Genomic DNA, 15,229 nt, shown 5'->3' with positions numbered 1-15,229 from the left:
ATTATCATTACAATTATTCTTAGAATAAAAGACACAGAACACATTTGTTTTTAAAAAATATTCTATTTTTTTCTTTTTTTTACATTTTTTCAGAACATGTTTTATTAATTAATTACAAATTTCAAAAAACTTAATTTTCACTTACTGAATTTTTATTGGCTTAAAATTATGGAACAAAGATAAACACAAAAAATTATGCAAATTTAATATATTTTATTAAAATATGTGAAAAATGTAAAATATGTAACATTAAAAAACAGAGGGAGTATAAAAGTAAATGCATTTATTGTTGTAATGAATGCATCTAATTAGTCTCTTGTAGTTATCATTTACTTAAATATATTGTTTGTGAACTTCATACTTTAAAATTAAATTTGCGAGAATCTGCCACTAGACGCTCATGATATCTATTCTGAATGTTGGCATAACTCCTAAACACTAAAGAGTTTAAACTTCAGTATATAGAAATTATCGAAAAACTTAATATTCTTATAAGGGATTAACTCATAGAAGACAAAAAATGACAATCTTATTTTGTGCATAGCTGCATCTTACACTACTATATAATGATGGTCAAAGAATATTTGAACTTTTGTTGTGTCTGTTTCTCTAGATAATAGGTATTTTATAGTAGATATCTACTGATTTATGCACTATATGAAGTTTTCTTAAATTAATTGTTAAAATTTAGAACGATCTATAAGTAATATGAAAGAGAGTTTAGCATACATTAATACAAATGTATAACGGGTTATAATTTTTAATTAAAACTAAAGAGTAGAAGTTTAATATATAAAGCATTTAACAAAAATCAACATTTTCGTAGGGGTTAACCATATATATTTTGAGAAAATTCAAAAATGTAATTTTTTTTGTTTTAATGCATAGTTTCATGTTTCATCGTGCACTAACATAGATGCTATTCAAAGAGGTTTAGAACTTTTGTTCTCTCCATTTCTTTAAAAATAACGATTTTATAGTGGTTATTCCACCAATTTAGGGAATATATGAAGTATTACTAAATTAATTGAAAAAAATTAAAACGATGTCCATGTACCATGAAAGAGAGTTCAATATACATTAATAAAAATGTAGAATGTGTTTAGAAATTTTAAACAACACTAAAATCATAGGCTTCACTATATAGTGCATTTACTGAAAAATTGAATATTTTCGTAGGGGTTAACACATAGATTTTGAAAAAATTCAAAATATATAAATACTGTTTTAATGCATAGTTTAATAATCCTTCAATAACATATGCTGAAGGTCAAAGAGATTTGGAACCTTTGTTGTCTCCGTTTTTCTAGCGAATAACGATTTTATAGTCGTTAGTCCATCAATTTAGGGAGTATTACAAAATTTTACTAAATTAATTGACAAAAAACTAAAACGATACCCGTGTACAATGAGAGAGTTTAATATACACTATTACAAATGTAGAATGTGTTTAGAAATTTTAAAACAACACTAAATATCATAGGCTTAGTATATAGCAAAAAACTAATATTTTCTTAGGGGTTAACACATAGATTTTGAGAAAAATTAAAAATATGAAAATACTGTTTTAATTCATAGTTGCATCCTTCACTAATATATGATGAAGGTCAAAGTGGTTTGGAACTTTTGTTGTGTCCGTTTCTCAAGAGAATAGCGATTTTATAGTGATTAGTCCCACCAATTTGGAGAGTGTTATGAAGTTTTGCTAAATTAATTGAAGTAAAATTAAAACAACAATGTCTATGTAGCATGAAAAGAGTTTATTATACATTAATACAAATGTAGAATGTGTTTAGAAATTTTAAAACAACACTAAAGATCATAGGCTTTAGTATATAAGCATTTACCGAAACCGAAAACTAAATATTTTCGTAGATTTTGATAAAAATTTAAAAATATGAAAATTTGTTTTAATGCATAGTTGCATCCTTCACTAACATATGATGAAAGTCAAAGAGGTTCAGAACCTTTTTTTCTTTGTTTTTCTAAAGAATAGCGATTTTATAGTAGTCAATCCACCAATTTAGGGAGTGTTATAAAGTTTTGCTGAATTAATTGATAAGAAATTAAAACGATGCTCATGTACCATGAAAAAGAGTTTAATATAAATTAATACAAATGTAGAATGTATTTAAAAATTTTAAAGCAACACTAAAGATCATAGGCTTCAGTATATATAGCATTTACCAAAAAATTCAATATTTTCATAGTGGTTAACACATAGATTTTGAAAAAAATTCAAAAATATGAAAATACTCTTTTAATCCATATTTGGATCCTTCACTAACATATGATGAAGTTCAAAGTGGTTTGAAACTTTTTTTGTCTCCGTTTCTCTATAAAATTGGGATTTATAGTGTTATTCCACCAATTTAGGAAGTATTACGAAATTTACTATATTAATTGACATAAAACTAAAACGATGCCCATGTACAATAAAAAAGAGTTTAAATATATTAATACAAATGTAGAATGTGTTTAGAAATTTTAAAACAACACTAAAGATCATAGACTTCAGTATATATAGCATTTACCGAAAAATTCAATATTTTCGTACGGGTTAACACATAGATTTAGAAAAAATTCAAAAATATGAAAATACTGTTTTAATGCATAGCTTCATCTTTCAATAACATATGCTGAAGGTCAAAGAGGTTTGGAACCTTTGTTGTCTCCGTTTTTCTAGATAATAGCGATTTTATAGTGGTTAGTCCACCAATTTAGGGAGTATTACGAAATTTACTAAATTAATTGACAAAAAATTAAAACGATGCCCGTGTACAATGAAAGAGAGTTCAATATACATTAATACAAATGTACAATATGTTTAAAAATTTTAAAACAACACTAAAGATCATAGGCCTAGTATATAGAACATTTTCCGAAAAACTAAATATTTTCGTAGGGGTTAACACATAGATTTTGAGAAAAATTCAAAAATATGAAAATATTGTTTTTATTCATAGTTGCATCATTCACTAACATATGATGAAGGTCAAAGTGGCTTGGAACTTTTGTGTCCGTTTCTCAAGAGAATAGCGATTTTATAGTGAATAGTTCACCAATTTGGGGAGTGTTATAAAGTTTTGCTAAATTAATTGAAAAAAATTAAAATGATGTCTACGTAGCATGAACGAGAGTTTAATATATATTAATACAAATGTAGAATGTGTTTAGAAATTTTAAAACAACACTAAAGATCATAGGTTTTAGTATATAGAGTATTTACCGAAAAACTAAATATTTTCGTAGATTTTGAGAAAAATTCAAAAATATAAAATTATTGTTTTAATGCATAGTTGCATCCTTCACTAACATATGATGAAGGTCAAAGAGGTTTGGAACCCTTTTTTCTTTATTTTTCTAGAGAATAACGATTTTATAGTGGTTAATCCACCAATTTAGGGAGTGTTATTAAGTTTTGCTAAATTAATTGATAAGAAATTAATACGATACTCATGTACCATGAAATAGAGTTTAATATACATTAATACAAATGAAGAATGTGTTTATAAATTTTAAAACAACACTAAAGATAATAGGCTTCAGTATATATAACATTTACCAAAAAAATCAATATTTTCGTAGGGGTTAACACATAGATGTTGAAAAAAATCAAAAATATTAAAATACTGTTTTAATCCATATTTGGATCCTTCACTAACATATGATGAAGATCAAAGTGGTTTGGAAATTTTGTTGTCTATGTTTCTCTATAAAATAGCGATTTTATAGTGTTTAGTCCACCAATTTAGGGAGTATTACGAAATTTTACTATATTAATTGACATAAAATTAAAACGATGCCCATGTACAATGAAAGAGAGTTTAATATACATTAATACAAATGTAGAATGTGTTTAGAAATTTTAAAATAACACTAAATATCATAGGCTTTAGTATATATAGCATTTACCGTAAAATTCAATATTTCGTAGGGGTTAACACATAGATTTTGAAAAAAATTAAAAAATATGAAAAATTGAAAATACTGTTTTAATGCATAGTTTCATCCTTCAATAACATATGCTGAAGGTCAAAGAGGTTTGGAACATTTGTTGTCTCCGTTTTTCTAGAGAATAGCGATTTTATAGTGGTTAGTCCACCAATTTAGGGATTATTACAAACTTTTACTAAATTAATTGACAAAAAAATAAAACGATGCCCGTGTACAATGAAAGAGAGTTTAATATACATTAATACAAATGTAGAATGTGTTTAGAAATTTTAAAACAACACTAAAGATCGTTGGCTTAGTATATATAACATTTTCCGAAAAACTAAATATTTTCGTAGGGGTTAACACATAGATTTTGAGAAAATTCAAAAATATGAAAATACTGTTTTAATTTATAGTTGCATCATTCACTAACATATGATGAAGGTCAAAGTGGTTTGAAACTTTTGCTGTGTCCGTTTCTCAAGAGAATAGCGATTAGTCCATCAATTTGGGGAGTGTTATGAAGTTTTGCTAACTTAATTGAAAAAAATTAAAACGATGTCTATGTAGTATGAAAGAGAGTTTAATATACATTAATATAAATGTAGAATGTGTTTAGAAATTTTAAGACAACACTAAAGATCATAGCCTTTAGTATATTGAGCATTTACCGAAAAATTAAATCTTCTCGTAGATTTTGAGAAAAATTCAAAAATATGAAAATATTGTTTTAAGGCATAGTTGCATCATTCACTAACATATGATGAAGGTCAAAGATGTTTGGAACCTTTTTTTCTTCGTTTTTTTAGAGAATAGCGATTTTGTAGTGGTTAGTCCACCAATATAGGGAGTGTTATGAAGTTTTGCTAATTTAATTAATAAGAAATTAAAACGATGCTCATGTACCATGAAAGATAGTTTAATATACATTAATACAAATGTAGAATGTGTTTAGATATTTTTAAACAACAATAAAGATCATAGGCTTCAGTATATATAGCATTTACCGAAAAATTTAATATTTTCGTAGGGGTTAACACATAGATTTTGAAAAAAATTAAAAAATATGAAAATATTGTTTTAATCCATGTTTGGATCCTTCAATAACATATGATGAATGCCAAAGTGGTTTGGAACTTTTGTTGTCTCCGTTTCTCTATAAAATAACAATTTTATAGTGGTTATACCACCAATTTAGGGAGTATTACAAAAGTTTACTATATTAATTGACATAAAATTAAAAAGATGCCCGTGTACAATGTAAGAGAGTTTAATATACATTAATACAAATGTAGAATGTGTTTAGAAATTTTAAAACAAAACTAAAGATCATAGGCTTCAGTATATAGAACATTTTCCGAAAAACTAAATATTTTCGTTGGGGTTAACATACAAATTTTGAAAAAAAATTCAAAAATATGAAAATAATGTGTTAATGCATATTTGTATCCTTCACAAACATATGATGAAGCTCAAAGTGGTTTGGAACATTTGTTGTCTCCGTTTCTCAAGAAAATAGCAATTTTATAGTGGTTAGTCCACCAATTTAGATAGTGTTATGAAGTTTTGCTAAATTAATTGACAAAAAATTAAAACGATGTCCATTTAGGATGAAAGAGAGTTTAATATATATTTATACAATTGTAGAATGTGTTTATAAATTTTAAAAAAACACTAAAAATCATAGACTTTAGTATATAGAGCATTTTCCGAAAAACTAAATATTTTCGTAGATTTTGAGAAAAAATCAAAAATATAAAAATATTGTTTTAATGCATAGTTGCATCATTCACTAACATATGATGAAGGTCAAAGAGGTTTGGAACCTTTGTTGTCTCCGTTTTTCTAGAGAGTAGTGATTTTATAGTGGTTAGTCCACCAATTTAGGGAGTGTTATGAAGTTTTGCTGAATAAATTGATAAGAAATTAAAACGATGCTCATGTACCATGAAAGTGAGTTTAATGTACATTAATACAAATGTAAAATATGTTTAGAAATTTTAAAACAACACTAAAGACCGTTGGCTTCAATATATAGAGCATTTACCGAAGATTAACTTCTATGGGTTAACACATAGATTTTAAAAAAAATTCAAAAATATGAAAATATTTTTAATGCATATTTGCATCATTCACTAACATATGATGAAGTTCAAAGTAGTTTGGAACTTTGTTGTCTCTGTTTCTCTATAAAATAACGATTTTATAGTGGTTAATCCACCAATTTATGGATTATTACGAAATTTTACTAAATTAATTGACTAAAAATTAAAACGATGCCCGTGTAGTCATGTACAATGAAAGAGAGTTTAATATACATTAATACAAATATAGAATGAATTTAGAAATTTTAAAACATCACTAAAGATTATATGCTTCAATATATAGAACATTTACCGAAAAATTAAATATTTTTGTAGGAGGTTTTTAACACATAGATTTTGAGAAAAATTCAAAACTAAATATACGCATGTAAAATCTCACATACTGTATATGGTGGCATATATTTCACGTAAATTATAAACATGCATGCATGTGTTTAACGAGTTTCATTATATTTACGTTCTCCTCTCCAACCGCTCCTCCGACCGCCGCCTCTCAAAGTATCAACTACTCCACACTATCAGTACCCACAAGGCCACAAAGGAGCTGACGACAACGCCTTCAACAGCGCTTACCATCGCGAAGACACGAACAACAACAACACAACAACAAAATCGGTGTCTCGCTCTCAAAACGAACATTACCACGCTTGGACCGCTAGTCCTACCAATGTCCGAACAACTTCTAACTTTTGCGACACTCGCGGCTCGAAGAGTGTTTAAAGTCAACAGAATCAAGCCTTATGTTTCTGACATCAAGCTAGCTCTCGAGCATTTTTGCATCCACGCAGGAGGAAGAGCGGTGCTCGATGAGATTCAGAAAAATTTGGATCTTTCCGAGTGGCAGATGGAGCCATCGAGGATGACTTTGAACAGGTTTGGGAACACTTCGAGTAGCTCGGTTTGGTATGAGCTTGGTTATAGTGAAGCTAAAGGAAGGATTAAGAGAGGAGGTAAGACTTGGCAGATTGGTTTTGGGTCAGGTTTCAAGTGTAATAGTGCGGTTTGTAGAGCTTTGAGAAGTATTGATCCCTCCAAGGAGAAGACTAATAATCCATGGATCGATGAGATTCATGAGTTTCCCGTTACGGTTCCGAGGATATCGTCATCCTCGTCGGAATCTCGATCGGTAAAAGCTTCATGTGTGTTAAAAGGGCATTACGTTCAGACCGAAACGTCATTTGTTATTACACATCAAGAGAGAGTATACTATTAATGTACCGAAAACCTACAATGTTTGAAAAAGTAATTTTTTGGAGAATAATTACGTCAACATTTTATCTTATTTGAACCCTTAACCGTATGAATATATACATACCCCCCACCCACCCACCCACATCGGAATGTACTATGGATCGAAGACGATTCTCTGCTCGATCAACTCTTTTACTTTCTTCTCTTCCCCTTCTTCCACTTCGTCTCCTTTTCCGTCTTCTATTTGTTCCTGCAAGCAAAACGCACCGAAGCAGAGGTCATGTCAAAACTTGGATAGGCTAATAAGTTTCATATATTGAATTAACACAATTTGTTTCGATGGTACTTACTTCAACTTGGTGTGGTACTGGGAATAAGTTGATGGCGTCCGGATTAAAACTGAATCCGCTGCGAACAATGAGAAAGGTTAAAGAGGAATGAGATGGGTGTTCTTCTTTTATATAGTGATGAAAGAGTGTTACCATCGGGATAAAGCTAGTTGCCAGACGTATGGAATGAAGAACTCTTCTGGGTGACTCTCTTGTTCATACGAGAAGTGTAGTTGAGTAAACATCTGCATTCATAATAGTGAACAATGAGCTTTAAGAATTGTAGTGAAAAGAATACTATATCAGTGACATATGCAAGTGTTAACAGAGTTTGTTTACCTTCATGCCTTCGCCTCGCCAAGACCGACAATTGTCGATGATGAACTGAAGAACTTTCTGCACTGACCATTCTCGATCCGATCTTTGAGTGTCCATGCGGCTATTGAAAAAGTCTAACACCTAAATAGATAAAATGATAATTTGGTTAAGCAAGTGAGAGACAGATGGATCAATCAGATACTCTGTTCTATCTAAAGTTATAAGAATTTAAAGCTTATGGGTTTGTTTGTACGGTGTAAATATTTTCGACTAGCTCATGAAATCGCGGATGATTCTTGAAAGGTTGGAACACTTCCTGCCGATGCATGATTGCATAGACAATCTGCATAAACCAGAAACAGAAACTGATTCAGAGAATGTAGTATGGAAAAAGAACATATGATTCATGCTGCTAAGTAAAAAATTGACATTGTGATACCTCGGGATTCCTAGGCAACGCGTACGTCAAAATTGCATTTAATATATCAAGGACAAGTCTCAAGAAATCAGTAAAGATTTGCAACTCTGCTGCCTGCAAGTTGGCAAAAATACAATTTACAAATATAAACCACAAGGATAACAATGATTCACTGCAATGTATTGTGTGCCTGAACTAACTATGCCTTACCAGATCTTCTGAAACGCTATCATCCTCTCCTGACAAGCTTATTTTGATACTTTGCAGCTTATCACCTGTCAAGTCTGATAACTTGTTATACCTGTTAATTAAAAAATCATGGTCAGTTCTAAAGGATCCATGATGAGCATCGTTCTGTACAAGACGAATATATAAAATATGAAAAGTCATAAGGACGAGGAATTAGTTGCATACTTTCGAGAAAGCATGTAGAAGAGACTGACAAGCCTCTGTGAAGCATATGCACTAAGATGATGGGCATGAGGTGCCATGTTAGCCAAGGTTGCAAGGCATGTGGTCTGCAGATACACATCCTGTAAACCCCCAAGAAACAAAAATTTGTCACAACATGCACCACAATCCAAATTTTCCAAACAAATGGCCTTCTATACATAATGCATAACACCACCAAGCCTAAACGGAAAGTAATTTATATCTTCGGTGCTCATTTTATGATGCATCTCCAAATAAGTTGCAGGTTCCAGTTTGATACATGCCTATCAACTTGATCACACTCTTATAAGGTTTGAACCTACCCGAACGGTTAAACAATTAAGTACAAATTGAAACAGTTGTCGTTGCTAATACATGAATGTAAAGCTATACCCGCAGTTTAGAAAGGTTGTGCTGCACTGTTCTGATGAGAATAATGACCATTAAGGAACCAAGAGACGTCTGATGAAGGAGATGCTCCTTGTACCATGGAACGCTAGGAAGTATCTATTCAAATGAAACGTGATCAGAAAAGATACGAAGTTGAGAAATATCATTCCAATCCTACAACAGATAACAACACATACCATCTTGTGAATGCTTGAGTTAAATGATGAATCCTGGCTAAGTATGAGAAGTACAATTAGCATCATGTATATTTGATTGGATGATGTTCTCCTCGAAGCGTTATACAGCGTTTCCAGAATGGGCATCAACTGTCCATCAAAATACATATTTTTATACCATAGATCACTAATATGAAACCACAAGGACTTTACTTCAACACATGAAACAATATCGAAGTATGAATTTCTACTTTTGAGGATAATGGAACAAAATAAATGAAACAGAAAAATACTGGAGTTTATGAATCATACCATAGTATCCATATCAGTTCGCACCAAAACATACTCCTTGAAGTAGGAGTTCCCTTGCAACAATGAGTAGAGGAGCAAGACAGCTCCCTCATCAGACAAACACCTATATTGCCAGATTGCGTTATTACCCATTAGCAAAGAACTTATTGAATAAAGACTTCTTATACAGGATAAATCTCTATGAAAACAACAGGTTACAGTAGAGAAAAACCTCAAGAAAATACAATTTTTTAAGAAGAGAATACAACTTACATGCAAAGAGTATCAAATAACGAAGCAAATGGTATCCGAACATGTGGACCAGAGTAGGCATTTCCCTCCAAATCTGAGCGGTCAACTGCAACCAAGGTAACAGTTTAGACATACACATGTGACTCACCCTAGTCAGAAAGATGAAGAACAAAAAAAACTCACATTCTACATCTCTAGCATTTGCCAGAGCCTTGGTAAAAGTATTGCCAGAGGAAAATACATGAACTTTAGAGACTGATTCTGAAGTAGCACTGTCATCACTTTTATCCGTCATGGACTCATCACTCAAGATCGACTTCTGGTAGTGAATGAGGATAAGCAAAACATGAAGGCTGGACTCTGCTAGTGGATATTTAGATCCGTCACCAGTATTATTTACAAGATAGTTCAAAGGCAAGAGCACAAATGTCGCTGCATGTGCAAAAGAAAAGTGTTCATGAATATATATAATGATTCAAAAATCTAAGCAGGAAAACATAATGAACGGAAAGGCAGTAGAAAAGGGTCAACGTGGACGAGAATAAGACAAACATAATGAAATGAAGTAACACGAACACCTACCAGCTGCAGAACCAACTCTTTCCAAGATGCCTGGTGAATCTCCATCAGAATATAAATAGGTTTTTGCATTCGGAGTATGGTTTCGGGAAATATAATTAAGTAGCAACCTTCTCACAGCCATACAAACTATAGACTTTTCCTAAAAATGATGAAGCAAAAGAAAGAACGTAAATTGGTAGGGGCCCAAAACCTATGCAAACGATGGGAAAAACTAATGAAGATGTTACCTGAGCCATTGCTGCATCAAGAAAAGGGTTGGCATCTTTTGGTCCAGGTGATGGTCCGGAGAGAAGCTGAGTCGACATTGCAACAACCATGAAGTTGAGAAGTTCCTGATGTAGAACATACGAGTTGGGACTTGCCAAATAAATGATGAAAATCAGGAGAATGGGACATTTGATACGTAAATTGATCATCATTATAAATAATAATATAGAATAAGTATGGCATACCTCACTTCGGTTGATCCAATGAAGCTCAACAAACTACGCATGACAAAATTCTGGATATCTTGATCTGCCATTACCATTAATACACTCTCAATAAGCCATCTGAATCCAGTTAAAGAGTTGCCTTAATGCTGTAAAGAGAGCTAATAAAGAGAATAATTACCCATTACAAAGCCATGAGGAACAGGCTCAGATTCGTCGAGAGAGAGATGCAACTCCTCACTTTTGCCATTCTCAATCAAATGCTTCAAAAAGAGGGATGAAATATAGGTTGCGTTAAGAGCTTTCTTATAGAGAGAAGAGTGAGCATCATCATCATCATCATCAGAAGAAGCTTGGAGAAGCTCTTGCAAACACCACGACAGATGAATCAATAGTTTCGCCAGGTGCCTAGTGTTTCCATTGCTCTGTGCTGCAAACGACAACAAAGACAAAAAAAAATGATAATCAAACTTAAGATTATCACTAAGGCCGTCATTAACATCCAATTTCGTTTGCGCATAGTCTCATCCTTTCTAATCCTAACTAACCAATCACACTCTAACACTAGAGTTTCAACAGATTTTGACTAACCGAAGAGTTGACAGGCTTGGTGAACGCGATCACGGGGCCACCGAGATCTCAAGGGAAGCTCAAGCAGCTTGTTCCAGACATCAGACGCCAAGGGAAACGATTTCTCCCCGACGAAAGTCGCAATGAGGTACTCCTCCACCGAAACATCGTCACCACCGGTACTTCGCGGCGTCGAAGCCGCACCTCCCATGTCTCGCCGAGTCAATAATCGATCGCGTACTCTGAGTCGGTTCCGATAAGAGGTTAAGAGATGAACAATGCAAAGATTATGCTCTGGATCTAAGTCTCGGAGAAATTGGAGATTCAAATTGAAAGCGAGATGCGAAAGGGTTTAGGAGAGAGAGAGAGAGAGAGAGAGTGACGCGTTTATTTATTTATTTTGTTTTCTAATCTCCTTCATTACCAGGTTTTCACCACTTTGAATATCCGAAAGCATTTATATATTAGTGGATGGATTTTTCAATATTCAAATTATTTATTTATTCAAATAATAATGTCTTATCGTTTCTTTTCTTTTATTCATTATGAAAATTTCCAATGGAAATGCTTTTTTACCAAACAGATTTTAATTTTCTATTTTTAAGAGAAGAAATGTTTAAATGTGTTTGCCTGATTCCGAAAGCTACATTCTAGGACGTGCTACCAAATCAATTCCCACCAAATCCTCATTAATATTTGATTCAATACTTTATGGGTTCATGCGTACGTATGAGGGCACAAGTGTTTTTCCATATAGATAGATGATTTAATAACGAGAAAATTTCAAAATATTGATGTTTTTTGTTCTTAAAACATGACTAAATTTATTCGGTTGTTACAAAAAATATAATTATTGTTTTACTAGTCTAAAAATAAGAGAGGATTAGATAATGGGTTTGGGATAATTCAAATGAAATGGAGTCAAATTGATAGCTACCCTGTCGGTTGTCGTCGGTGGAGTGGAGTGTGGCCGAATCCTCTATTTTCACAAATCTCAGACCCAGCTATTTACTTTATTGGGCTCTTATCTCTCAAACAAACTAATCTGGGCTAACTAATTTAATTTGTTGGGCTACATAGGGCCATTAGTGAAAAATATTGTTCATGGTAGCTTTCACAAGAATCAAGCATTTCTACCTAAAACTTAACAAACCATACGGTTGTGTTGATGTCAATGATGAATATTGGACGTTAACATTGGATTTTCACACTTCAAGACATAAAACAAAAAGCTCTTAAACAAGAAACAACACAGGTGGGTGGGTTGTCTGAGTAGCACAAACACACAAGAAACTCCTTTTTTTTCTTCAGTATTGATCAAAAACTGGATAGAGAGTAGAGAATCAAACTGCAATAAAACAATGCACTACGAGCTCTTCGATACTTCCTTGAAGATGCGAGGGAGAATCTCATGTGCACCGATATCTAGAGCTTGAGGATCCCTGAAATCAAACCCCCAAATCAGTTCATAACTATTTAACCTCTGGAGTTAAGTTACAAAAGCTTGTGTGAAGTGAAGTCATGGTACTTGATAGAATTCACAAAGCTCATTGCAAAACCAAGAAGAGGATAAGTGTGTGTGAGAGAGAGAAAGAACCTGCATAAGGTTTGCCCCTTTTCTTTCGAGCTAGGAATGAACCAAACATTTCGAATAGACGGAGATTCAAACTGAACAAAGATTCCATCGTTTTGTCCGAGCTTCCACTTCCTTGAGCCTTGACCTTTCCACACCTGGGAGCCACAAGATTTAATCATCACTATCAGTCCATAATATTAAACAGACTTTTAGCGAGCAAGAAAAAGAGACAGATTTGATTCACCTGTGGGTAGGATATGCTACTTTTTGATGTCACTAAGCAAGCAGCTTTGGAAAAGGACTCTTCAGCGTATTGCCTCAGATACGTAAAGCAGTTACTGTGTGTGTGTGGAGACTCAAAAGCCTGTCAAGGAACAGATAGTGTTAGCAGACAGACAAGAAGAGCTCGTGTTGTTTTTTTTCTTTCTCTCATGCCCTTCTTTAATACCTTATCGATGTTGACTGCTGGTGCGAACTTATCGGTTTGTGTTTTCTCTTTGTCAAGAAGGAAATAGACTCTAGTATCCACTTTAGATGTCTCGTGCCACGCTTTCACAGCTGTTTCCATGGTCTCGACAAGAAAAGAGAACATCTCTTTCCAACCCTCTTCAGCTCCATAGTTTGCAGACTGCAAGTGTATGAGAGACAATTCAGAAGCAGGGAGAAAGGTTTTCAATGATTTTTTCAAGAGAAACAAACCAATTCAGATTTAAAGCTGTCAAGATGCTTGGCCATGTTGACATTAGACCTCAAACTCTCGAGTTCTTGAGCTCTCTGTTTCTCCTTCTGCAGCTGACCGAGCCTCTTGATCTTCCTTGAAACTTCTGCGCTCTGTGGGTTGTACTGTAGAGCCATTTCAAACGCAGCCAAGGCCTGTCGCAATCATCAAAGCGATTTTAAATATTTATGATTACAGCTTTTGTAATCAAAAGGAAAAGAAACAAGAGAAAAAGGTTTACATCATCATATTTCTCCATGGCTTCAAGCACAGAGCCTTTCCTGAAGTAGCCCTGAAAAAAAAGATAGATTCGTAAAATCCACTTGTTAGAACTACAAAAATGATATTACAGAAACAGAGGAGCAACAATCTCTTCTTGTCTGAATATATTACCTTCTCCCATTGAGGGTTGAGTTTGATGGTTGTCTCAGCATCAGCCAAGGCTTTGCTAAGCTTAACTAGACTCAAGAAGGCAGCAGCTCGGTTACTGCACCACCGGGTAAAGAAAAAAGTTCAACAACATTTTAAAATCTGCTCAGCGATCTAATCTGAGCAACATTTCACATAACCTTAATAAAGACCTCAACTTTAATATTACAAATCACAATTGAGCTTCTGAATATAAGCGAAACGTTAAACAATCTTCTTAAGGTCTAACATGTCACAAGAGAATAAAAAAAATCAGATCTTTTAAGAACTAAGCTCAGATTGAAGGAAACCAATCAGAGTTCAACATTAAGATTCGCAAATATGGAGGAAGTTATCATTTTGATCGAAACTCAATAGGAATCGTAAAACTGTTAGAACAAAGAAAAGACAATAAAAGTATAATCTAGGGAACACGTGCCTGTAAAGAGTAGCGTTAGAAGGATCGAGCTTGATGGCCTGAGTGTAGAGAGCTGCGGCTTTAAGATAGTTCCCAGCTTTGAAAAACTCGTTCCCTTTCTCTTTCAGAGACTTCTCAGCATCTCCACCATTATTAGACCCTGATTCCATCACTCTCTCAGCCATCACTGTTCGAGAACAGCCAAAGAAGATGAATCGAAGAGAAATCTGGTGATTTTTTTCTTCTGAATCTGCTTTTCTAATAGGGTTTATAGAGTGGAGAAGCCAAAAAAATAAAAAATAAAAAAAAATTCATCTGATTTAACCGAACAAACCAATCCGGTCTACAAGGGTTGGTCCACAAATTGAACCATGCTCTATATTTTTTGTTAATTAAAAAAAATTGGGTAATTGCACCCAGTAAAAACATGATAACAAAAATTAATAAGTGGGTGTTATTGGTTTATATATTTTTATTGATTTAAAAATCCATATAGTATTTATAAATCCAAGTAAAATATACAAATCCAGAGGTTTTCCCTCGGATTTGAGTCTTTGTATTTTTAACAGAAAAATCCTAGCAAATCCAAGCAAATCCATTCAAATTCATTATAAAATCAAATATATTAGTAAATCCGTGCGATTAAATAACACTTGATTTGATATAGAATTTATGAATCATTAAA

At 32.9% G+C, this 15,229-nt stretch overlaps 3 protein-coding genes across 3 annotated transcripts; 1 reads left to right on the top strand and 2 right to left on the bottom strand.

Annotated features, from left to right (window-relative positions):
- The first annotated feature begins 6,468 nt into the window (after positions 1-6,468).
- On the top strand, positions 6,469-7,257 carry LOC125594481 (3-ketoacyl-CoA synthase 2-like). The gene has a single exon (XM_048770674.1). It carries the CDS (start codon positions 6,469-6,471, stop codon positions 7,255-7,257), a length of 789 nt encoding a protein of 262 aa, XP_048626631.1.
- Positions 7,205-11,846, bottom strand: LOC125594483 (dymeclin-like). The gene is made up of 18 exons (XM_048770679.1): positions 11,446-11,846; positions 11,036-11,284; positions 10,876-10,939; positions 10,651-10,780; positions 10,424-10,562; positions 10,025-10,273; positions 9,863-9,947; positions 9,611-9,713; positions 9,320-9,448; positions 9,126-9,239; positions 8,715-8,833; positions 8,511-8,601; positions 8,322-8,414; positions 8,136-8,225; positions 7,904-8,023; positions 7,718-7,809; positions 7,586-7,643; positions 7,205-7,485 (listed from the first exon to the last, which is right to left on the bottom strand). Exons 1-18 carry the CDS (start codon positions 11,633-11,635, stop codon positions 7,390-7,392), a joined length of 2,211 nt encoding a protein of 736 aa, XP_048626636.1. The 5' UTR covers positions 11,636-11,846; the 3' UTR covers positions 7,205-7,389.
- A 792-nt stretch (positions 11,847-12,638) lies between these two features.
- Positions 12,639-14,825, bottom strand: LOC125594482 (serine/threonine-protein phosphatase 5-like). Its single transcript, XM_048770678.1, has 8 exons — positions 14,566-14,825; positions 14,112-14,205; positions 13,960-14,010; positions 13,700-13,873; positions 13,449-13,628; positions 13,245-13,364; positions 13,022-13,155; positions 12,639-12,866 (listed from the first exon to the last, which is right to left on the bottom strand). The coding sequence occupies exons 1-8, from the start codon at positions 14,727-14,729 to the stop codon at positions 12,791-12,793; spliced, it is 993 nt and encodes a 330-aa protein (XP_048626635.1). The 5' UTR covers positions 14,730-14,825; the 3' UTR covers positions 12,639-12,790.
- Positions 14,826-15,229: the final 404 nt, after the last annotated feature.

This window comes from Brassica napus (assembly GCF_020379485.1).
Source record: "Brassica napus cultivar Da-Ae chromosome A8 unlocalized genomic scaffold, Da-Ae chrA08_Random_11, whole genome shotgun sequence".
Taxonomy (NCBI): Eukaryota; Viridiplantae; Streptophyta; class Magnoliopsida; order Brassicales; family Brassicaceae; genus Brassica; species Brassica napus.
This window is presented reverse-complemented; position numbering and strand designations above follow the sequence as displayed.